Source organism: Chaetodon trifascialis, chromosome 7 (assembly GCF_039877785.1).
Source record: "Chaetodon trifascialis isolate fChaTrf1 chromosome 7, fChaTrf1.hap1, whole genome shotgun sequence".
NCBI classification, from domain to species: Eukaryota; Metazoa; Chordata; class Actinopteri; order Chaetodontiformes; family Chaetodontidae; genus Chaetodon; species Chaetodon trifascialis.
This window is the reverse complement of record NC_092062.1, coordinates 25813621-25836294: the sequence shown is the minus strand read 5'-3', so window position 1 is coordinate 25836294 and position 22674 is coordinate 25813621. Positions and strand designations below refer to the sequence as shown.

At 42.4% G+C, this 22674-nt stretch overlaps 2 protein-coding genes across 12 annotated transcripts; one reads left to right on the top strand and one right to left on the bottom strand.

Annotated features, from left to right (window-relative positions):
- The first annotated feature begins 7 nt into the window (after positions 1-7).
- LOC139334354 (protein rapunzel-like) lies at positions 8-11032 on the top strand. 3 transcript variants are annotated; one of them, XM_070967182.1, is made up of 3 exons: positions 67-123; positions 7975-8037; positions 8495-11026. In XM_070967182.1, the coding sequence occupies exon 3, from the start codon at positions 8521-8523 to the stop codon at positions 9694-9696; it is 1176 nt and encodes a 391-aa protein (XP_070823283.1). In that variant the 5' UTR covers positions 67-123; positions 7975-8037; positions 8495-8520; the 3' UTR covers positions 9697-11026. The 3 variants fall into 3 exon arrangements, with proteins under 3 accessions (XP_070823281.1, XP_070823283.1, XP_070823282.1); XM_070967181.1 differs by lacking the exon at positions 67-123 and adding an exon at positions 4216-4287 and having other exon boundaries at positions 8495-11032; XM_070967180.1 differs by lacking the exons at positions 7975-8037; positions 8495-11026 and adding an exon at positions 1636-3645 and having other exon boundaries at positions 8-123.
- Positions 11033-17375: 6343 nt separating this feature from the next.
- Positions 17376-22674, bottom strand: LOC139333651 (uncharacterized). Of its 9 annotated transcripts, none has more exons than XM_070966231.1 (8): positions 22604-22654; positions 22152-22314; positions 20712-21004; positions 20510-20620; positions 20322-20378; positions 19947-20117; positions 19056-19172; positions 17376-18824 (listed from the first exon to the last, which is right to left on the bottom strand). In XM_070966231.1, exons 3-8 carry the CDS (start codon positions 20880-20882, stop codon positions 18753-18755), a joined length of 699 nt encoding a protein of 232 aa, XP_070822332.1. In that variant the 5' UTR covers positions 20883-21004; positions 22152-22314; positions 22604-22654; the 3' UTR covers positions 17376-18752. The 9 variants fall into 9 exon arrangements, with proteins under 9 accessions (XP_070822332.1, XP_070822333.1, XP_070822338.1 ...); XM_070966235.1 differs by having other exon boundaries at positions 18280-18821; positions 22604-22653; XM_070966232.1 differs by lacking the exon at positions 22152-22314 and having other exon boundaries at positions 20712-20887; positions 22604-22674.

Sequence of the window (22674 nt, the reverse complement as noted above, 5' to 3'; positions counted from 1 at the left end):
AGGGAGAGAGAGAGAGAGAGAGAGGGAGAGAGTATATAGTCATCCCAAGGAGGCTGGTGCTCACAGGCACAGCTGGACTGCTGGATAACTGGACTGTAGCCCACTGGATATTTAACTAGAAAGGTGAGTTCTTCTTTTTTTTTGCCCTAATTATGAAACATCTTCATCATCATCTTCACCACTTTACACTCATTTTCAGTTTACTATAAAATGTAAAGACAGAGAGAAACTCAATATTTAGTTTTGTTTGTTCAGCATTTCTCAGCATAATTAAAACTCTCGATATTTCTCTCTATGTCCTTAAAAGTTCAGTGGTTTTTATCTGCAGAAAACAAATTAAGGTGAAATGCCAGAGGTAGAGAAGAGCCCTTTGGGGGATGTGGTCTTGTATGTGGTCTCCGTTAAAGCTGTGCAGCTCTGAAGCAAAGTGTATCACGTTGAAAGGGGAGACCAGTGTTTGATCAAGTGCTCTGTGGGACTCGCCTTTTTTCTTTTCACCTCAGAAAAATATATTTCACTTTCTGTGTTGAGAGAAGACAGACTTTTCTTTTTTGGTTTTACAAGGGACGATAATTTGAAGCTCAGACCAAGATAATTACTCAGTAAGTACTTTTCTTTCACTGTTAGTTTTTCCCTTTTTTAGACTGGAATTTAATTCTGTTGTGAAATTACAGGCTTGAATTTTGAACGGTATAGTTTTTGTTATTTTTGTCAGCTGGTTCACGTAGAAATGTTATAAAGGCACTGATGGCATGTGACTGAATAAAGTAAATCTAATTAGTGCGGTGATAGGAAAGGCTGTAAAATGACACCACTGATCTCATCACTGCAGCAATTATTGGTGATCTGATGTTCACTGGTTGTACATATAAACCTGTATTTGCCGCTTTTGGTCACAAATACTCAAAAAAAGATATTTGTGTTTGGTTCTAATTACGCTGTGGTTGTAATGATGAGGGAAGTGTGATTGCATTATTGAACAAGTGCTGTGGTGGAGATTTTCTCTCTCAGACCTGGGTGTGCCTTTTTTTGAACTGGATATGGGCTCCAGGGAACAAGAAATGAGTTAGGTCATCTCTCCAGAGTATTGTACACTGAAAACCATACTATCGTTACCAAAAGTAAATTCCCCTCATCTGCCATGTTGTGAACATCTGTGTTTGCTTTGGGCCTTGGCTATTGTTAGTGCAGTAAAAATGACATCCCAAAGGGCCAGTGCTGCAATGTTGCACAATACTCCACGTCATAATTCATGAGTACACACACCATGTTTGATATTTGTTCTGAATTGCCATCCAAGTGTGCTTCGTTTGTGTACCTTCATGAGCTTTTCTGATATGTGTCAATGCCACCAAGGCTTAAAAAAAGAGTCCCTGTCATTAAGCGAGGCTCTGAGGGTGCGGCATGAAACTGGATGCCTACATGTGCTGACATGACCTGCCGTTTGCTTTATTGTACGGTTTTGTTTGTCAGGAAAATGTCCTGTGAGAAAAAAATGGCTTAATCTCAGCTGGTTGCATTTGCTTTGCCAAATATACCTGAAAAAGAAAAAGGAAAGGAAGATTTTTGTCTGAAGTGTCATAAAATCACACTATAATGAACTTTACAAGGGTTTCATGTTTCTTCTTCTTTCAGGCACCAGCAAAGTCTTGGGCGGTGGAAATCATTTTAGATTAGCTAGCGTGAGATACATATCACAAAGATGAACAGTGTGGCAGATTGGCTCGTCCAGAACAGGGACAAGATCGAGAAAGGTGTGGAGATCATGGGGCAAGCCTCTGAGGTGCTTGCTGCCACGGTGGGCCAGCTTCACCCGGTCTTGGAGGCCGTGTTCGTTGCTTCTGCCGAGTTACTCAGCAACCCGGAGGGCAAAGAGGCTCGCTATATGACTCAGCAGTTCGAACTGGTGAACCAGCAGCTTGAGGGAATCCAAGATGAAATTGATAAAATTGCCCTGGAGCTGCAGAGGACGTCGATGAATAAGCAAAACTTTGATCGAGAGGCGCAGATGCTCAGCCAGTATGAAAAGTTCCAGGACTTTGTCAACGCCAAGCCAAAGTTCAAAGAGAAGAAGATGGAGAAGTTCCTCAGCCATTACGAGAACACCGATGGCGACTTGAACTTGGACGCCCTCTACAACGCTGTCACTGGGGAGAACACCTCAGGAGACCCTATGCTGGACACAGTAGTCACCACAGAGCAGAGAAGCCGAAGGGCAGTTGAGGACTTCTGCGCCCGGCTGAAGAAGCTCTTTGTGGTGGGCATCATCGCCGTCATGGGCCATGCCGCCCTCAAGGAAGGGGTGGTGGGAGAGGAGATGGTGAAGAAGTGGCAGGACCGTATGGAGGATGTGGAGAAACGAATGAAAGCGGCTGTGGATGACTGTACAGAGAACTTTGCAGATCAGGCCAAGCTGGACATGGAGCACATCCTTCAGGAGAGTCCCGGCACTGTCAACCAAGACTTCATCAAATCCCTTCTGGGTTCACTCGCAAAGAAATACGACTGGGTGAACTGGTCCATTAGGGCCTTCAGCGACAGGGAGCGCATTTTCTTTTTCAACTGGCTGGCAGGGAAGAAGTACCACGGAAGCGGAGGAGCCAACTGGTTTGACATTTTGACCAAGAATAAAATCAAAGTGGTGGTCTCTTTCTGTGTTAACCCCAAGCCCATTAACAAGAGCCAGATCCTGGAGCAGATTGAGGGCCAGAAGCTGAAGGGGAACATGATGGGAGTGGCTCTGTCTTTGAACAAGAGCTTCCCCAACTGCCTGGTCCATGCTGTCAGCCATTACAAGGAGGTGGTGGAGACCAACAACTTCCATGAGGATTGTTACTACTATGGAAAACACAAAAGAGCCTACCTGTGTATCCACCCTGAGTAGGCTCACAGGCGTGTGGCTGCGTACAGGAAGAAGTGAACTGCAAATCAATTCATGAATGTCTTCACCAGAGAACTGGAAATATTTCCATTTAGAAATGTATTCAGAAATATTGTCAATGTTGATGCATAATCTGCCCTGTCTGGTTTCTGGTATGTGATTCATTGTCGAAATTAGAATGGATTTTATTATTTTTCATGTATATCTGTCCTCTGTTGATGATACAGCCATTTCAGGGTGTTACAGAAAATTTTCAGGGCCACACATCTCCATACCAGCTTTGACTTGTTATGTGTTATGACCCAAGATTGTCCACATTCTGCTGCCAGAGATGTTTATTCCAAGGTACCCTTTCCCTTTAATCCCTTGCATTTGCATTAATGTGGTTAATTTGAGCCTCACAGTTCATCACTGGCCTTTGAAACCTCTAGAAAAAGCAAGCAAGTGGACCTTGCATTGAAATTGCTTTGTCAGCTGCTGTTTCTGACATCAAGAATGAACTTTCAAGCCTCAACATTTTGGGCAAAGCACATTCATTTTCTTACCAAGAGTTAAATGAGAGGATTGATAGCGCTCTCATGCCTCAGCCAGGAGACATTTGGGTTAGCTTAGCATCAAGGCTTGAACTAGCGAGCCTGCCTCTGTCCACAGGTAACAAAATATGCCTACCAGCACTTCATTTGTTTGTTGATGTTAACATGAATATACACCTCGAGATGCTCAGCATAATGGAAAGTCTGAACACGTACAGTTCAGGAAACCTGCTGATGAAGCCTGTGTGATGCGGTGTGAGCGGGCGAGCAGCTGGACCTTGAGTTGAGTCTTGCCACTTACTTATCCAACTTCTCAATTGGTTTTTCAGAACTATCTATACGATATATATATATCACAAAAGAAATAAATGGCATGTTCTGCAGTGTGTATAAAGAAAAATCTATTGTAATATTTGTGCAGCTTTTGATGCAATACAGTGCTGCAGGGCATACTTCTAAAAATCTAAAGTCCACAGTCAATTCATCAAGATACTTATGTATATTTCACTTTTATTTGTAATAAACCAAAAAAAATCTGAATGTTTTTGTCATTGTTGGAAATCATTTCTGCATTGCTGTTAAGAACTTCTTTAACCTACAATTATTCACGACTGAGCGTTAAGTAGAACAGATTCAAGCGATGTCCTTCAGCAGTTGTAAGCTTTAATAACATGACACTGTTTGTCAGATGGGTGAAGGTTGTAAAAATATGACCAGAGCAACAACATGTTATGCTATGAACCTTTTCCCTGCCTGCCTGGCTGCCTGGCTGGCTGGCTGGGTGTGCCTGCGCTCTGTAACATGAGAGCCACATGACCAGTAGGAAGGCAAACAGTCTGGAAGTGAGTCTGTGTCTTCCGCAAACTTTCTAAGGTGAGTCCGCTTCAGATCAAAATGTTTCGTAGTGCACAGGCACATTTAGAATAACTGCGGTGCTGATAGGAAACCTTTTTACGAAGTGATCGATCCGGCTTCATCGGCTTCTCTCCAGTCTGTCGTTACATAATCGAGCGTTTTTTTTCCTCTTCGACGCTCCGCAGTGCTGTTTAAAACGTCCTCACACATTCTGTTAACGCAGCTTCATTTAATAAAGTGGATCGTTTCGATGAATCCGCAGAATTTCATGCAGTTTAAACAAACAGGGTCTACTTTTATGGGCGTTGGTTGCCAGCTCTGGTGCCACCGCTTCACTTTTTCCAGGAAGTGCCAAAACTTTGTGAAAGGCGTGATCCGCTGGTGTTAACCCGCGATGTTTGTTTGGCTCTCTGTCCTGTAACACGAGACAATTAGAGCCCTGCTACACGGACTGATCGATACAGTTTCCATTAAGAGGCCGCATTATCGGAGCGATTAGTGCCCGGCCTGAGTGGTCAGAGGGGGGCTGTGGTCCTCTCTGACAGACAGCAGCAGTGACATGAACTCTGAGAGCAAGTCTGTGCGGGCAGCACGCGCGTGACGTGTCTCACTTCCGTTTATCGTGATGTAATCGTCATCACAGATGCTGCTGGATGAAATGTTCAAAGTGAAAATCCTGCATTCAAAGTACTCGCAGCACAGAATATGACATTTTGAATTTGTTTTGTATGAGTGGAGCTAGTTTTACTTCTTGAATATGGATTTGGGCGTTCAGTCTAGTGGTTTCCAAACTACAGGTTGGGCCCCTTCCAGAGGGTCTCAAGATAAATCTGGGGGATTTATCTTGAGATTAGTAACAGGGTAGAAGAAAAACAAAGCTCTGCTATGCAAACCTGTGTTTATTTTGTTGGGTTTTTCTCAAATCTTTGATTAATTATTATTATTATCTCTAAAATATACATTTTTAACCCTTTGGACCTCTAAAAGTTTTTTCTATGAAACCATCTGGCAAGTGGAAATCAGAGACTTCTGAAATCTAAAAACGGGCCCAAGTATGTGATGTTTGTGTGACAAGCCAAAAACGCTGAACACCCACTTATTTTAATGATGTATTTTATTTTGTAAGCTTATTTTAGTAGCAGTATAATAAGTAGTAGTATTAACTAAAGTGGTCAAATAAATGTTTCCTTCTGCAGTGTATTATAGAGCAAATGGATATACTGGGGTAGCTCAAAGTATACTACAGTATGAGTTAATGTACTGAATTACTATCACTGTATATTACTGAATGTTAGTGGAAGTATGAGTCACGCTTGTCTCCTGGCATTCAAACTGCAGATGCACCTTCAGCTCTTTGTCTCTGGAAATGAGATTTCTTTAAGCTTTTTTGTGTTTGACTCAGTGTGCAGTTACACAACCCCCGGGACGCTGAACATCAGTGGAGAGCAGGAATCACAGTTTGATCCCGGTCAAATCAAATAAGATTCAGCAGCTGAAAGTGTTTGAACATCCTGCTGCGAGATTTTCTCTGTTTTGTCATTTTTGTCCGCGAGTCTTACAAGGAAATTATGCAGATATTTTCACAATTATAACAGTCATAGAGCTTTGTGACATTTAACATACAACTGTTTGGGAGAAAACTTAAATATATATGTTTATTGCTCAGCATTAGATGAGAAGATTGATACCACTCTCACGTCTGTGCCTTAACTATGAAGCTACAGCTAGCTGCTGTTTATCTTAGCTTAGCATAAAGACTGGAAACAGTTAGCCTGGCTGTGTGCAAACATAACAAAAATCTCCCAGCCAGCACCTCTAAATCTCAATAATTACACACACGTTACGTCTCGTTTGTTTAATTTCTACAAAACTTAAGAGTAAAACTAGTCACAGTTTTTTTCAGGGGTCATGGGTCGAGACTCCAGAACGAACAAAACGTGTTGTTTTCACACTGGTTTTGAGAATGAATTAAACAAGGAGGCGCAATGTGTTAATAAGTGATCTTCAGAGGGGCTTGTGGGCGGATTTTACATTCAGACAGACTGTCTACTTTCCTCTGTTTCCACCCTTAATGCTAAGCTAAGCTAACCAGCTGCTGGCTGTAGCTTGGTATTTAAGGTGCAGACAGGTGGTTCTGGTCTTATCAACCCTCACCAAGAAAAATTTGAAGTATTCCTTTAATGTTGAAGCCGTCAGACAGACGTGTTTGTTCTGGTGGGATGTGCCCACCGGTGCAGACATCCCTCTTGTCTGTGGATGCCTGCAGATGTGTGTGACCGCTGCAGAGGTGTGTGATGCGTCAGGCTGAGAAATGGCTGCTATCTCCGTGCAGATAAAACCCACAGAGCAGACCACAGCGCTGAGACGAATGAGCTGACAGATTATTTTCCATTGTCTTGTTGCTGTGGTAACTTGCTGAGCTCCAGTGTAAAACGCACCCTTGCCCAGCAAGTTTAACCTCTTCCACTTAATCACTTCCCACGCCTGCTGCTCTAATATTGACGGGGCGGCTGAGGAGAAACAGCACCACTGCTTCTCCTTCAGCCACAATTAAGAAACTGAGTGTGAACAACAGTCCTGAAGCCAGAAAGCTGAATTAAAACATTCATTACCTACAGCTGCTGCATAGACAGTGAATGTGAGGCTGAGTTTGTGAAGCCTCTGAACGACTGTGCCGTCATTCTGTACTAAAATTTGATTTCCAAACAAATCACATATTTCCACTTTTGCAAAAGGACATGTCTGAACATGCCCTGAAATCAGCCTGGGTTGAGCTTTCTCTGTTTCCTGGCCGCTGGGAGGAGTTGTTCGTGTTTTATTAAGATTTTCCACATGCAGCGCAGAAGTGCAAGACAGGAAGTCATTTTCTTCATATCAGCCATCACCCAGCATCACAGAATGCTTCTAACATTTTGTATTTTTATGTGAAGGCCACTGAAAACAATGATTTACCTTCCAAGTAAAATTGTAGACACTTATTTACAGACAATGAAAACAGACTGAGAATAAAAACTGTGGATGGAGTTTGCTCAGTTGAATCTGTTGATGGCTTCACTGGCCTGAAGTTAAGGAGGAAGTTTAACATTTTGGCATCTGCTTATTTGAGTGAGATGAGAAGACTGACACCATTCAGCCTGTTTGTTCAATGTGAAGCTACAGCCAGCAGCCGGTCATCTTAGCTTAGCTTAAAGACTGTTAATGAGGGAAGCGGCTAGCCTGAAGCTGTCCAGGTAACAAAATATGATCAGAAAAATGTGCAGTCAAGAAATAATCCAGCACATAAAGCCCACATAAAACCACAGCTCGTTATTCTTATCATTTACTTAGTGAGCTTTAAAGGTGCTGGTGTATTGACCTTGAGAACAGTGTTTACTACTTCCTTTCTTGGGCTTAAGTCAGTCAGCGCTCCTCCGTGTTGTCTTCAAATGAGTCATACTGCTATGCGAACAGAAATGGCACATTGCTTGTTTAAGAGATAAAACACTGCAGCTGCTCCCCTTCTGCCATTTTCATAAAACTCCCAATGTTAACTGTTGACAGTTTGTTTCCCAGCAGTAAACACGTACACAACACGCAGACAGTTGAGCCAGCGCCGGCCGGCCGTCATGGCTGCATTCTCTTTGCGTTGTTGACTCATTGCTCACTGGGTGTGGCCAGCAGCCAGCACTTAAGCTCACTGGGCTGTTTCTCTCTTTTCCTTATCAGTTTTTGCCGTGTTGTAAGAGGAGCAAGACACAGGCCACAGTCCAGCAACACTGGAACAGAACTGTAAGTAAATGAAGAAAAGCCAGCGTTTGTTTCTGTCAGTAAAAATGAAATGGTTCACATATTAAGGGACACATTCACCATTAACTCGCTGCTTATTAGCTTATATATTAGTAGCATACTGGCTCTTTAGTAGATAAAGCACTTAGTAATGCCTGACTCTGAGGGTTAGGTTTGGGGTATTAAGTTCATAGTTTGAGTAAAATGGCCTAGTAGTTGTAGAACATGGTCATGCATTCACAGGAGCTTTATAATGATGAATAAAGAGACAGTATGTTACTTATGTACATGCTAATAAGCAGCTAGTTAGTCTTTAACTGACACTTGATGCCTCATTTTTGTTCAGTTGTTTCACCCCAGTCTGTATTTCTACTTTGTTCCCAGAAGAGATTTACACGCTAAAATAAAAATCACAACAGAAACATGATTTTCTAACCATGTCAATATTTTCTCCTGCTAGAATCAGCCTGAGAGACAACAGCAAAGATGGCAAACCAGCTGCAGCAGCTAGTAGCGGAGAAGAAGGACATGGTGGAGACCGTGATGGAGGTGTTCGAACAGGGGGCTGAAGTGGTCGCCAGCATTGCCGGCGACCTTTTCCCTGTTTTCTCCATCGCTGCTCCGATTGTTAAACTGGCTCTGGACAACGTAGACAGCAAAGAGGCCACATTCATGAAGGAGCAGTTTCAGAGGGTGCGGGAGCGCCTGGAGGTGGTCTCGGAGGAGATTCAGAGGATCAACGATGAGATCAAGAAGAGCGGATTGGATGCTGTGTATTTCCCGCTGGAGGAGAACATCACGAACCAGTTCAGGAAGTACATGGACATCCTTAACGCCAAACCCAAGTTCCGGGAGGTCAAGAAGAAGCTTTTCCTGGATCATTTTGCCAAAACCGACGGTGACAAAAACCTTCACACCCTCTACAACGCTGTGACGGGAGATAACTTCTCTGGGGAATCGGTGCTTGAGATCACCCTGAACTACGAGGAGAAAAGTCGCCGGCCGGTGGAGGACTTCTGTGCCAGGCTGAAGAAGCTCTTCTGTATCGGGCTCATCGCGCTGCTGGGCCACGCCGCTCTGAAGGGATATGATGAGGAGGAGGCGCTTCTGAAAGACTGGGGTGAGAAGATGAAGGTGGTCCAGGATAAAATGAATGCCGTCATTGAGGACTGCATCGTTAGCTTCCCCCAGCAAGCTGAGCTGGACTCCCGTCGACTGGTGAGGGACCATTCGGGCTTAACCAACCAGCAGCTGGCCGAGGATATCATAGAGAAATTGAAGAAGAAGTACGACTGGGTGCGCTGGTCCGTGCGTATATTCAAGTCCCCTTCAGGCCTGTTCGCCAACAAGAAGGACTACCACTGCCCCACAGGGAAGAGTCGCTTCCAGGTCCCGTCATCAGATGAGAAACTGAACGTCTGGGTGTCCTACAGCTCCTCACCTGAGCCTGTGGATAAGAGCCACATCCAGCAGCTGATCCAGAGTCAGAAGAAGCTCACGGTGGTGGGCGTCGCAGAGCTCCTCTTTGAGAAGCTGCCCGGCGACTGCGTGGTGCACACGGTGAAATCCAGCAAAGACCTGGCCTGCTGCTGGAGCTTCTCAGACGAGCTCCACTACTGGGAGGAGCACAAACACTTCTACGTCTGCGTTCACTCGGCTTGAAGATGCGGAAACTGGAAAAACACTCTTCATAGTTAAATAATCACAGAGTCTGTCACTGCCTCTCTGACCTTTCACAGTATGTGCCTTAGTTTCACCTCTCAAATAGTCTTAATTTACTCAATTATTCTCTTTTTCTAAGTCACTTTTTTGCAGACTTTGGTTTGCATCAAGTCAAGCTATTTTATTTATCTAGCCCATTATCACAAATAACAAATTTGCTTCACAATCTGCTGCATATAACACCCTCTGTCTACCTTTAATAGGGGAAAAAACCTCTACGCCTCTTCAGGTTTGCAGTAGATGTTGTGTGTACAGACTTCCACAAGAAAGTAACATAAACTAGATTCTTTAACTAACAGTAAAGACCCTTTTGATGCCCTGCAGATGGAAGAGTTTAGCCCTTTCTTTAGGCTGTAATAGATCCCAGTGTCGCTTCATTATGAAAGCAACATAATAATCTACAGGTCGACAGTTGCGGAGAAATTCAGGTATGAGATCCAAACTGTATTTTCTTCTGATGGGCTCGTTTTGTTTTGTGGGAACCGTGTCGCTTTAGAATCCGGCTGTGGTGCAGAGATTATGTTTTGCTGGTAGTGATAAGTGGTGACCTCTCCCTCACGGAGGCTGTACCAGACGCTCTCTGCTGCACAGCACAAACAAAGCACAAGAAAACACAAGAGACAAGGCCTCGAACAACACTTGCTGTGGCGAACCGAAGCCTGTGAAACTTTATTTACACTCCCTGCCACCGACATGCCGAGGCGTAGCGACGGCAACGCTGTGTTTCCATACAGAGGACTAGCTTAGCTGCTCCTGCGTCACGTCTTCACCTGTGTGGAAACTTGTACCTGCTCAAAACCCTCAACTTCATTCACTTTATACGTTTATATGTAGAGGATTTGCTTTTAAACAGGAATAAACTGATGAATTTTGAACAATCTTGGGTTTGGGATTTGGGATTTTTTGTCCTTTTGAAGAGATTTTGATCAGACTGTGTATAATGGGACCATGTCATTGACACTATATTGCAGAGAGATTCTGTTTATAAACCACTGAGCTGTTTTCATTACTTTAGATATTTTGTGTGTTATTGTACATCACAGTCATCTGTGTTTGTTGTTTGTTTGTATATTGTTTATATGTCATTACAACATTAAAGCAAGCCCCATATTTACTGTAAAATTACTGATACAAAGGGTTTATGTTGTACGTCCGTTGTGTATTACTTCTATTTCCATACTGTGTTTTTGGGCTGTCGGTGTCTCAGATTCAAAACCCTGTTGGTACGCCAAAGCAATGAATGTAATGAATCTTCCAAATAAACACAGTCATATTTACACTTTCTCTTGTTTGTTTATTTATGTGAATGACACAAATGTCAGACTGTCTGGTTGCAGGACTGACTCTGAAAACATGAACCAAATGTGCTTTTGTGCTAAAACTACGGTGAGTCTAAACCTGTGAAGAGGTGAAATTCACATAAGCTGCACAATAACTGACAAATATTCATAGTTGGTGTTCCCCCTCCTCACAAAGGCCGGGTGTGAGGATGAGGATGCTCACTCTCACAGAGACTCGAATCTGCCCTTTCTGGCTCAAGGATGTCTCTTCACCTGTTGACCCCACTGCTGCCCAGTAAAACCAGTAAATCCTGTAACTTGCTACGGGGTAGTTTCAACACACCCGTGAATATCAAATGTGCAGATAAACAGCAGAGACTGGTTTAATTACAAGACTAAGAGAGAAGAGATAAGTGACATAAGTGACAGATTCCTCTGAGGTGTCATCGCGAGGTACCATGAAGGCAACACTCAGCTGCTCTGTGGAGAAAACTTGCAGCTTAGTAAAAAAGAGAAAAGAGAGGAAGGATATTATGGTTAGCCGGTTTGGAAACACCCATCGTGCTCTGTAATTATGTGGTTGAGGCTTTTCTATCTTCGGCATATAAAGACTCATGTCCCTGCAGTACATCGCACTGGTGGGTCAAGTGCCTCAACAGAAACGAACAAGTGCAAAGGAAAACAAGTGGGTCAAAGATGGTCGTCTGGGTGTATTTATTTTTCAGAAAGAAAAAAGTCACTAAAGACTCTGGATAAACATGTATGTCACTGAATAATACAGGATACATAAACAAAGAATCTAAACTGTAGTATATGTTCATTTATTGATCAAATGAGACACATTTCCTGGAGATTTGATCTTTTATGCAAAGGTTAATGCAAGCTGAATGTGACCTCTGACCTCTCATGACAGCATCGAAACAAATAAATCACATTTACAAAGAAAAAGGTATTAATATGGCCCAGCTGGTCAAACCACACTGCTTTGTTTGAAATGCTAAAGAGGTGCTAGTCTGCTAGACTGCTCCTCAGTCGACCCCCCGTCTGTGGTCTGCATCCCTGAACAGCCAGATCAATCCAAGGGGTCAGGGGACAGATAACAAGTTCTATTTAATGCTGAGGTAAGTAATGCATGTTGGAAGCATTTTGTTATCTTCGATGAAATTCTCTTTACATCCCAACAGTAATCAACAAATCAAATGCTCTGAGGCTGTTGCAGACCTGTAATAAACCCGTCCAATGGTTTCATTCGATGGCCTACCTGTCTGTCTACCTACATACCTGCCTACCTGCATGCACTCCACCTGCGCACTCACTGCATGTGACCAGGCTCTTCCACAAGGCCAGGAGGATGCATTGCTAGAGCTACAGCGAGTTAGCTGCGCATGAATGGTGCAGAAAGTGCAGCCAAAATTTCCCAATGCTAATGTGCTAGTTTGACAGCTGTGAGCACCAATAATATCCAAGTTGGTTGCTTATGTTCTGTTCAGTTCAGTTCAGTTCAGTTCAGTTCAGTTCAGTTCAGTTCAACATGGAGTTAAAGCTTATGAGAAGAGAAAAGGAACCCAAAGGAGAAATGGGATTTTGGCCAGTGCCAGCATAAGAAGTTAACAAGAGATTCTGTAATAACAGCAGGAACTTTGGCAGAAATTTGGGGGGCTCAGACAGTCTTTTGATGTTGGGAAAAATACTCCAATTACCAAGTCTGGCTTTCAGGGGAGACCGACCTTGTTGTCTGGATACCTGTTTGCCAGTAGAACAAACTGAGACAGAAGGAATTTAAACTTTCCCTTTGCTTCTTAACGAAGCAAATCTCTCACAAGCGCTGTCCAAATTTCCACTGGCTAGTGACCCACTTACATCAATGCTCAGCGAGCTGAGGCCCTGCGCTGCTTCATCAGCAGCTTTGAGAAAAGAGCTCACAGAAAATGAGCCTGAAAATGACAAACACTGGCAAACAATTGCAATATGGGAAGACAGTTTAGAATATTCTGGATATTTTAAAATCAGCAGTAACGGATGTTTGACACAAGCTGTGAGCACTGAAATTAGCTTTTGTTAAGCTGATATGTGTTAGCAAAGAATTACACATCCAGTAGATATGAAGCAGCATTTGCTTTCATTTAGAGTCCTGTTTGTGTCCACCTGAAGATTGTAAGGTAAATATTCTCTCTCTTGAAGCTCCGTTTTGGTCTCTACCAACTCCTGAGGTACAGATATGTCTTTTTAGGTGCAAAATGCACCCAAACGTCCTAACTAATATCTGCAGCACACAAAATTCTCCTGGTTTTCAACACGCACTGCCCAATTGTCCACGTTTTCTCCACAAGTAAAATTCTAATTATAGCATCATACCTGTCGTCAGCACTTACAAAGACATTATTCATGTTCTGTCCCGCTCATTAACTAACCCAGTGTTAAAAACATAAACAATGCACCAGGCATCTGAATTCAGCACTGACTGCAGCTCAACAAGTCAGTATGCTAACAGCTAGCATGGCAAACAGAACGTCAGTCTTTTCTAAAGCACTCTGCAGGCGAACTCCTTCCTTTGTAAAGTAACCAGCAACAAAAAAACTGCATTCATGGCGTCCATGATGTAAGATGTGCATGGCAGGTGTGCTAAGGGCCGCAAGCTGATTGCACATGCAGTACACAGTTTGCCTGTTTTTAGAGTCTTTTTGATGAAATTTGCTACCTGCTGCAGCCAAAAATGAGGCATATCCATCAGTCTCTTACCTGCTGCCACTGTCGTCTCATCTGCTCACCTGCTCTGCCAGTAGTGTCCCACACTCAGCTACGCCCACCAGTCCACTCACCTGATCACACACCTGAAGCTCATCGCAGTCAGCTCAGCACTTAAGCAGCTCTCCCACACACAAACAGGGCAAGATTGTTCGGCGCTGGACCTGCCGGCCTTTGACTATCCCTGATCGTCTTTACCAGAAGGGTAGTTTTAAATTTCCTTGATTTTACACCTTGACCTTGACCACAACCTTGAAAGGATAGTGTAGTCAGTGTGGTCCAAAGGGAGAGTAATGTACAACACCAAGACTTTAACATGTTCAAAAGACACAATAAATAAGAAACGCTAACACAGACACCTTAAAAAAGCATTAATATCCATTAATATTAATATTAATTGAAATTTATGCAACAACAAAACTAGGAGTATAAATCAGAGCTCTCTGTAGGAGTAAACTTACAGATAAGATAAAATAATAGAACAAACAAATGTGATCCTCCAGCTCTGTCCTCCCTTTTGAAAGGCTGCTACAGGCCGGTTTAGTCCACGTTCAGGTGGGTTAAAGCGGCAGCTGACCCGAAACAGTAGAATAGGGGAAGTGATGTTTTTAATCAGACCAGAATTACTCCTCCTGAATATGATTTGGCCACACAGCCCTGCATTGAGCCCGGCCCATCAGGTGATCTCAGGAACGCAGAAAAACATCACGTGGCAACGAAAAGATTCGCCCGCCTTGCAGGAATACATTGTACTTCCACCCGTGAAATAAGTGAAGCCCTCAGCTCCGCGTAATTCAGTCTCAATGGAAACTGAAGTCACTTTGGTTAAAAAAAGCAGCCACATATTTTAATCCAATGGTCAGATGGGCGGTGGGAGGGGCTAAGTGTCTGAAACACATCATCTACTCAGGGCTCTGACTGCAGCTTCCTTTAAGATTACCAAACAGATACGTTGGATTTCCTTCATGAGGAACCTGAAATAGTCTGCTGGTGCTGAAGGAAGTGAAGGACACTTCAAAGAAAACCCAATGAAGTTAGTCAGTTACTAACAAGCTCCCGCGTTTCTGAAGGACTTCTTTGTGGGTCAGCGACTGTACAACCTTCCTCCAAACGTAGACGTCTTTCACAGCTTTTAATGAATATTCTCGCAGTAATGGGCTGCTTTTACAGATCATTTTACTCCAAAAGGTGTGCTGTGCCCGTGCATAATTGATTTATTGATCTTCTTGAAGAGTTTCCAGTGGAAAAGAGATCAGCTGCCCATCTCAGGCCCTGGATTACACCTCAGAGAGGATTTTCCTCACTATGAAATCTGAACCACCAATCACAGCAAAATGCTTCCCAGAGTGCATTATCTGAGAAATGCTCCAGTCTGCAGATAGACTCATAAAATGGAAAAAAGAGGCCAGAAGGACAGCCAAGGTCCGTCACGAAGGACAAACTGTGATTGACACCTTTAGCTTTTGTGAAGTCCATCTTTGCATCTGTTACAGAAAACAGTCTGATCCACCTTGCGATGTGCTTCAGGGATAACATGGTGCCAATGGTTTGTTTTCCAGTCTTTTTTTTGAATTGCTGACACTTAAAGTAGTTCTACTCAACAGTGGGTCAAACGTCTGTTGTGAAAAGCGCTCAGTCATCGTGATGAAACCACAGAGAACGATCATCCCTCAGGTCGACGGGGCGTTTTGGTGCTTTTCAGCTCATTGTTTTGGTTTACAGCCAATAATAAGTCAGTGCTGTGTTTACAGTTTGCTGCGCTGCCCCCATGTGGCCAAGAACAAAACTAACTGAGGTTTGAAGTTTTTGATTGGAGTCTTTATTAATGAAAGACATTGTGACTCAGGCAATGAAGAATTTCTGAAACTTCTCTCTTCTCTTGGTCCCCTTCCTCACACCCCGATCCTCAGTCCTCCCTCCTCACATACCAACGTCTGGGCAAGACCCAACAAGCTTACCGCTATCTGAATGCATGTCAAAGAAAATTCTCTGCTGTGGAGCTTTAGCCACGTGTCACAGTTAAAGTCTGCTGTTGTTTTCTGAACGTAACCTGAGGCGTCTTTCAGATGCTTTGATACCTCTTACCTTTTAAACAATGTACAAGCAGCGACTCCAATGTCTGTTTTCCCAAAACAATGAGACCTGCACAAACTATGCAAAGCCTTCAGACATCTCCACCTCTTCAGAGCACCTCAACTAAAATACTCTCTGATACTTCACATGTAAATCTTTAATAATGATTTTCAGTTTGGCCCGCTCAAGCACACCTCAGTGGGGGTAATGAGGGTGATGAGAAGTGTTGTTTTTTGTCCTTTTCAGCTGTTTACACGCCTACCCGCTGCAAACAAGACAGAAATCATCGTTAACTCGCATGAAGTTGCTGCCAAGTGTTAGTCTGGCTTTAAAAAGAGCAAATTGTGAGTCATATCAGCCTCCAAACCTTCTGTACCTTTAAATACAGGTTACGTAGACACCCCACACTCATCATTCAGGACTGATAATACATGAAAACACAGACATACCTGCGGTGCTGCCTTAAGCCGCTCTGTTTGTAACTATTGTGCAACAGGAATTCAGCATGAATCAACAAGTACATTCGAGGCACCTGCTGCGATTTTTATAAGACCTGAATATCGCAGGCAGGTGCCTCTGTTGTGTTGGCACATTTAGAGGTCTAAATGCATTATGCATTGTCTTTATTCTAATTTTCATCCTTATCATCATTATCAAGTGGGTTTTATTCTCCATCTTATTTTACATCCATTTATCTGTTCTTATGCCCATTCTGTCTTTTTTATTTAAAGCACTCACTTGCATGTGATTTCGTTCTCTTAAGGCAGGTTGAGCTGTAATGAAAGGTGCTATACAAATAAAGTTTATTGTTATAATATATTACTAAAGTGTCCAAGAACAAGAAGAAAAAGTCTGACTCGTGATGAAAGATTAGCTTACATCATCATGTTAAAAACACATTGAAAATGGTCCAAAAGCTACACAGAATTCAACAATTTCCTCTCAGGTTGCTGCTATTTTACAGGGTTTTAACAAAGTTATCTGGGAGGTAAATTTGATTTGAGTGCTATTTTAAAAAAATCATTGTGTCTTTAAAAAGACAGCTTGACTGACTGAAACAAAGCAAAATATTAAGTCTCATCACTTGGATTTGTTGGTTGCTGTTGGTTGGTTCATGTTTTAAATCACAGTTCAGAGTGTAAACTTTATCTTTGTAACCACATTACTGTTTACTCAGTCATAAGTTAGCATGAACATAAAGAAGTGCAATAGAAACTAATGAACAAAGACAATATTCAAGGCCATCAGGGAGATTCAGTTAATCCTCCCATCAGCCTAAACAAGCTGATTATTTAAAAAAATGTTTTCTTTTCTCAGGCATTATTCAAAGATACACATATAACTATCAATTAAGACGGTTTTCACGGTGTGTGTGTGTGTGTGTGTGTGTGTGTGTGTGTGTGTGTGTGTGTGTGTGTGTGTATTTAAGAGCTTGAACGCCACCTAGTGACAAACAGTGTCAGCACAGGTTGAGGAGATGAATGACCTGAAACCACACAAAGCCTAACAAGGAAAACGAATGCTGCTGTCAGTTGCCAGTTTATTAGGTACACCTCCTGTGGCACAAACTGATTCAGCCTGATTCAGCAGTGCTGCAGTGACTCCTTCATGACAGTTAGGGTGGTCAGTTGTTATGGAAACTGTTTTAGAGACGTGCTGATTCAACTTTATGGTTATTTGAGACTCTGCAGTTTGTGGAGCTGTTGATTTCCGTTGAGTTGAGATGTTGCAATTATGATGACCATCTTAATATGTTTGCTGGCCAGAAGTGAATAAATCAAAGTCTGGTTGGAGGGCTGCATGCTTCCTCATTTGACTCATCATCCTCTCAGTTTCAGATCCCACAAAAAAGGGATGTCATAATGTCTTTAACACAAATGAGGAAACAGGGTTTTGAACGTCACCCAAACAGAGGCGACCCGTTCAAAACAGTTCTTAAAATCACGCCAGTTACTTTTTATCACATCTCTCAGACTTATAAAAACATGCTTACCATTAAAACGCATCTCTCTGGTTAAACCCTCTTTAACTGCCACACTCTGGTTCACTTCCTCTCTATGGCATTGATTCCTCCAAAATAAAAGCATCTTCACAAAGAATAAACGACGTGTAAATGCAGCTGCAGCACTGTTACCACAAAAAGACAACGCTGAAAGTCCAATTCTATCATGATTCAAAGAAAAACTGACATTTCTAGTAACCAAGTCATCTTTAAGTCATTCATTAAAGGAAAAGTCACAATATTTTCTTTTTTCTTCTAAAAAGAAAGGATTTCCTTCTTTCTATATGAATGTAAATTGAAAATCTTTAGATTTTGAACACTTTGGGCTCCTCTGATTTTTCCTAAACTCAAAACTTCATCAGCCTCCCCGGTGAAGTGAATGGACTTTCATTCTTGTAAAAGAAACTCAAAAACACTGTTTTTGTACCATATTTTTCCTCTCTTTATTCAAGCAAATATACCTTGAAACATCATTCACAAGCGCATAGAAAAAAAATTGAAGACATTTCCGATCACAGTGTGCCAGACTGATTTTCCTCTTCAGGATAAAATTGCAGTGTGTTCATGATAAAAGCAGTTTCGATAATGTTCAGCTGATATATGTACAACCCCGATTCAAAAAAGTTGGGACGCTGTGTGCAAATAAACAAAGCAGTGATAATTTGCTAATCCTCTCTGACATAAACTCAATGGAGAAGACATATTTAATGTTTGACCTCATCAGCTCCATTGATTTTTATAATCATCTGCTTATTCTGAATCTGATGCTGTAACAGGCTTCAAACACAGCGTCTCTCCTTTTTCAGAATAAAGGTTGTAGGAAAAATGATTACAAGGATAACAAGGATGCGTTGCGTGTTCTTAGTGGCACAGGTTTGTGTTCGGATGAATCGACTTTAAGCACCAGGACTGGTTAGGACGTCGTCGGTCAACACCGGCTGGTAAATCTCAACATCTCCGCTGCCCTGCTGATGGAGAACAAAGTCAAGTTTCATGAAGTTGTGAATCTTACAGTATGTTGAGTAATTGTGTTTAATTAGCATCACTACAAACAGTAATCCAGCTGTTACACTCCTGTACACCTCCTCCAGCCTCTACCATTAGCACTGATGTTGGCGGTCCACTAGGAGTACTACTCCAAGTACTTTAAAACACTCTTTTACTTGAACTGTGATCCGGCGTGTTTGTTTGCTTCATACCTCAACCCTCCTCCTGTTGTGCAGAGCCTTGGTGCCGAGAACCATGAGGCTAACGCAGACGCACAGCAGGAGAGCAGCCAGGACGATCATCGTGATGTCCATGGCCGTCAGCAGACGCTGAAATGGACGAGAAACATGAAGAAGGAACACGTTCCTTTCAATTCAAAGAGGATTTAAACTAAACTTCACTTCAACACAGACGTACAATGATTTCATCTGAAATCAACAGATTTCAGTTTTAAGTGATCCAAACAGCTAATTGATCTGTGTATTCAAAGCCTGATATCCTTAAAGGTCCAGTGTGTGGGACTTGAGGTTGCAGGTTGCTGCAGCTGCTAAATATGCCCAAAAAGCCAAAGGTGCTCTAGTTTGTCTGTTCTGGGCTACTGTAGAAACACGGTGGTGCAACGTGGCGGACTCTGTGAAAGAAGCTCTCTGTAGATACGAAGGGCTCTTTCTAAGTGAATGAAAACACAGTTCTTACTTTCAAGTGATTATACACAAAAGAAAACAGACTCACAAATATCTTATTCCATTTCTGCCAGTAGAAAGACCGAAATCTTACACAATAAACCATCAATCTTATTCCTCTGTGCTGTAGAGCTGCATGTTTTCCATAAAATATTAAAAACACATCAATAAGCGGCGCTGTTGACATGTTGCTGCAGTTAAGACTCACTTCTAGAGAACCAAACGTGGATAATACGCTGAAAATAGAGCCCAACTAATGCCCTATTAACTCCTCGAGTAACATAGCTACCATCTACAGAGCCCAGCTGTTTTTAGAAAGTGCAAAGAACGGGCTTTAACATGACAACCACAGAGTAGAGAAGAGGGAAAGTACTGAAACTACTGGATAAAAGCAGCTTCATCCTTTCAAAGCATGCTCACCTGGTAAAAGTATGCCACATATTTGCAGTTGTCATCATGAATGCGACCGTCTAATCTGTTCCGGTCACACCTGTTGAGGACAGAGCCGTCGGCCAGGTCTATGCCGTACATCACAATGCCAACGATGGAGAAGATGGCCCCGACTATGTTCATAAACACAGTGAAGCCCACCTGAGAGGACATACTGTGTTATTCTTTTAAGGCGCTCAGCAACAGTCGTTTTGCACATTTCACCCAATTCTATCCTTAAGCCCTTTTACGTAATCAAAAAATACATTAACATAAATGTCATCATTTAACGCAGGGATGCCCAAAGTCTGGCCTGCAGATGTTTCTAGTGAGGAAAATAGTCTTTAGTCTTTAGTCTTTACTTACCGAGCAAAGAGACGGAAAGCGGCCGGCCAAAACTGACACGAGTCCGACTGCGATGAACTGAAGAGAGGATAGCAGGCAGCTCAGCGAAACCCATTAAAATTGGTAAAACTTTTTCAATTGTTTTGGATTTTTTTCTACAAGAAGACAAAAATCTAATTGAAGATAATCGACAAAACAGTCATATTTACCACACCACCCAGCCAGTAAGCAACTCCCAAATGGTCAAAATCTTCAGGATGAAAGCTGACTCGGCCGGGCCCAAGTCCAATGTTGAACAGGCCCACCATGATCTGTATCGTCTGTGAAGGTTGAAAACAAATGAATCTCACTGGCTTACACTGCAGCAACTTAACATCTTGATGCTATTATGACTGAACGAATTTCTCTCACCCCCAGAGCTAAAACCACATCGGTCTGCAGGAGCCCCTTGTACACCGAGCAGCACACCGGACTGTAGCAAAGACTCTTGAGGATCTGGCACAGCGGCGGTAACATGCTCTGACTGTCAGACGCCACAGTGACCACAGTCAGCCCCTTGTCTTTGAACATAGTGATGGACATCTCTCCTGGTGGCTCGATGGATGGATGGATGGATGGATGGATGGATGGATGGATGGATGGATGGATGGATGGATGGATGGATGGATGGATGGATGGATATATACGGCTCTTTATCAATCCCTCTGGGAAATTCCGGTGTTACAGCAGCCAAATCACACATAAATAACAAAACAAACAACATGAGGACACTCAAAGAGAGAAAAAATAGAAGTGTTGACAAAAAACATAAATAATGAAAACTGAACTAAAACTCTATACTAGGATGATATATTATATACTACAATACTCATTCTGTGCATGTTTAATGCAAGTATGTCATCTACTCTGTATTGTCTTGTATAGAAAGGGCAAAGTACTTCAGTGGAATTGAATTTGTGACAAAATATACAGTAAATCTATATATACAAGCTGGAATGTACAAGTATGAAATATACAGGTGTAATACAACAATAATATATTGAAAATAAAGATAATAAAAAGTCACATTTTCAATTGACCTGAGTATGGAGGGCTTTAGTTTCTACTATTAACAACCCTGAGGTGGGGTCTGAGGGGTGGACTGGACCCCTCAAACCACTGTTAGAAGCTGACAGGTATCACAAAGAGATGGAAAACAACCAGACAAACAACAGACAAAACTCAAAAGAAACACAAAGTGAGCACAAACAGGTACAAAACAATTACAAAGAGACATAAAACATCAAAAAAATGTTGCACAACGACCTCAAAGAGACTCAAAACAACTCAAAGCAAAACCCAAAACGATCACAAAGAGGCATAAATCAACTACAAAGAGACACAAAACACTTAAAATGTGACGCAAAATGACCACAAAGAGATGCAACACAACCACAAAGACACACAAAACAACACAAAAGAAAAACAAAATGACAACAAAGTGATACAAAATAACTGCAAAGAGACAGAAAACGACCAAAGAGACAGAAAACAACTAAAAAGAGACACAAAACTACGACAACATGAACCTAAAGGTGTGACCTCAACACTCAACAGTCCCTGAGCAAACCGCTGCTCGTGTGCAGATGTGCAGTCATCTGGGGCATGCGAATATGGCAGAGCTGCAACACTTGATTAAACAATCAATGAGTTGATTGAGAGAAAATGAATCAGCAATAACAACTGACTGTTATGATCATTTTCTCAGCCGAAAAGCCAGAAAAGTCCTGGGCTGTGATTGAGATGTGTGGAAATGAAACGCGCTGAACATTCACAGTTCTATCAACAGCTCTTATTTGAAGTATTTGACACCTGTGATAAGGTGTTCTTTCAACAGCGCGAGCCTGACATTGATGACTGAGTCCAAAATAAGAGCGCTTCAGGTTTCAGGCTCCCAAACAGGTTTTGCCATTTGGAAGGAGGAAGATCAGCTTCCCGGAAAACGCTGCGCTTCCCTGATTCACCACTCCACCCTCTGATGGGAAAACAGGGTGTGCATGACATCAACTTTCACAAAAATCAGCAAAAAAGGTTTTGAATTAACTAAACACACACACACACACGTAGAGTAACACACACATGCAAACTATTAAACATGGGGAAATAATTAAATAAAGTTGATATCGTCACTCTTTCCATAATTCAGCCCTCTCTTTCAGAGCGTGTCAATAATCGAATCAGCCAGTTCAGAGATCAATAAACAGGTTGTGTCTTTGTGAAGTTTAAGTTCTGATGAATTGTGTGTTTGTGGGCAGAGAACTCACCCGGTTCGTCTTGTCTTCAGATTTCCTCAAACTGCGACAGTCTGTTGTATAATGAACAAACCGCAGGTAGT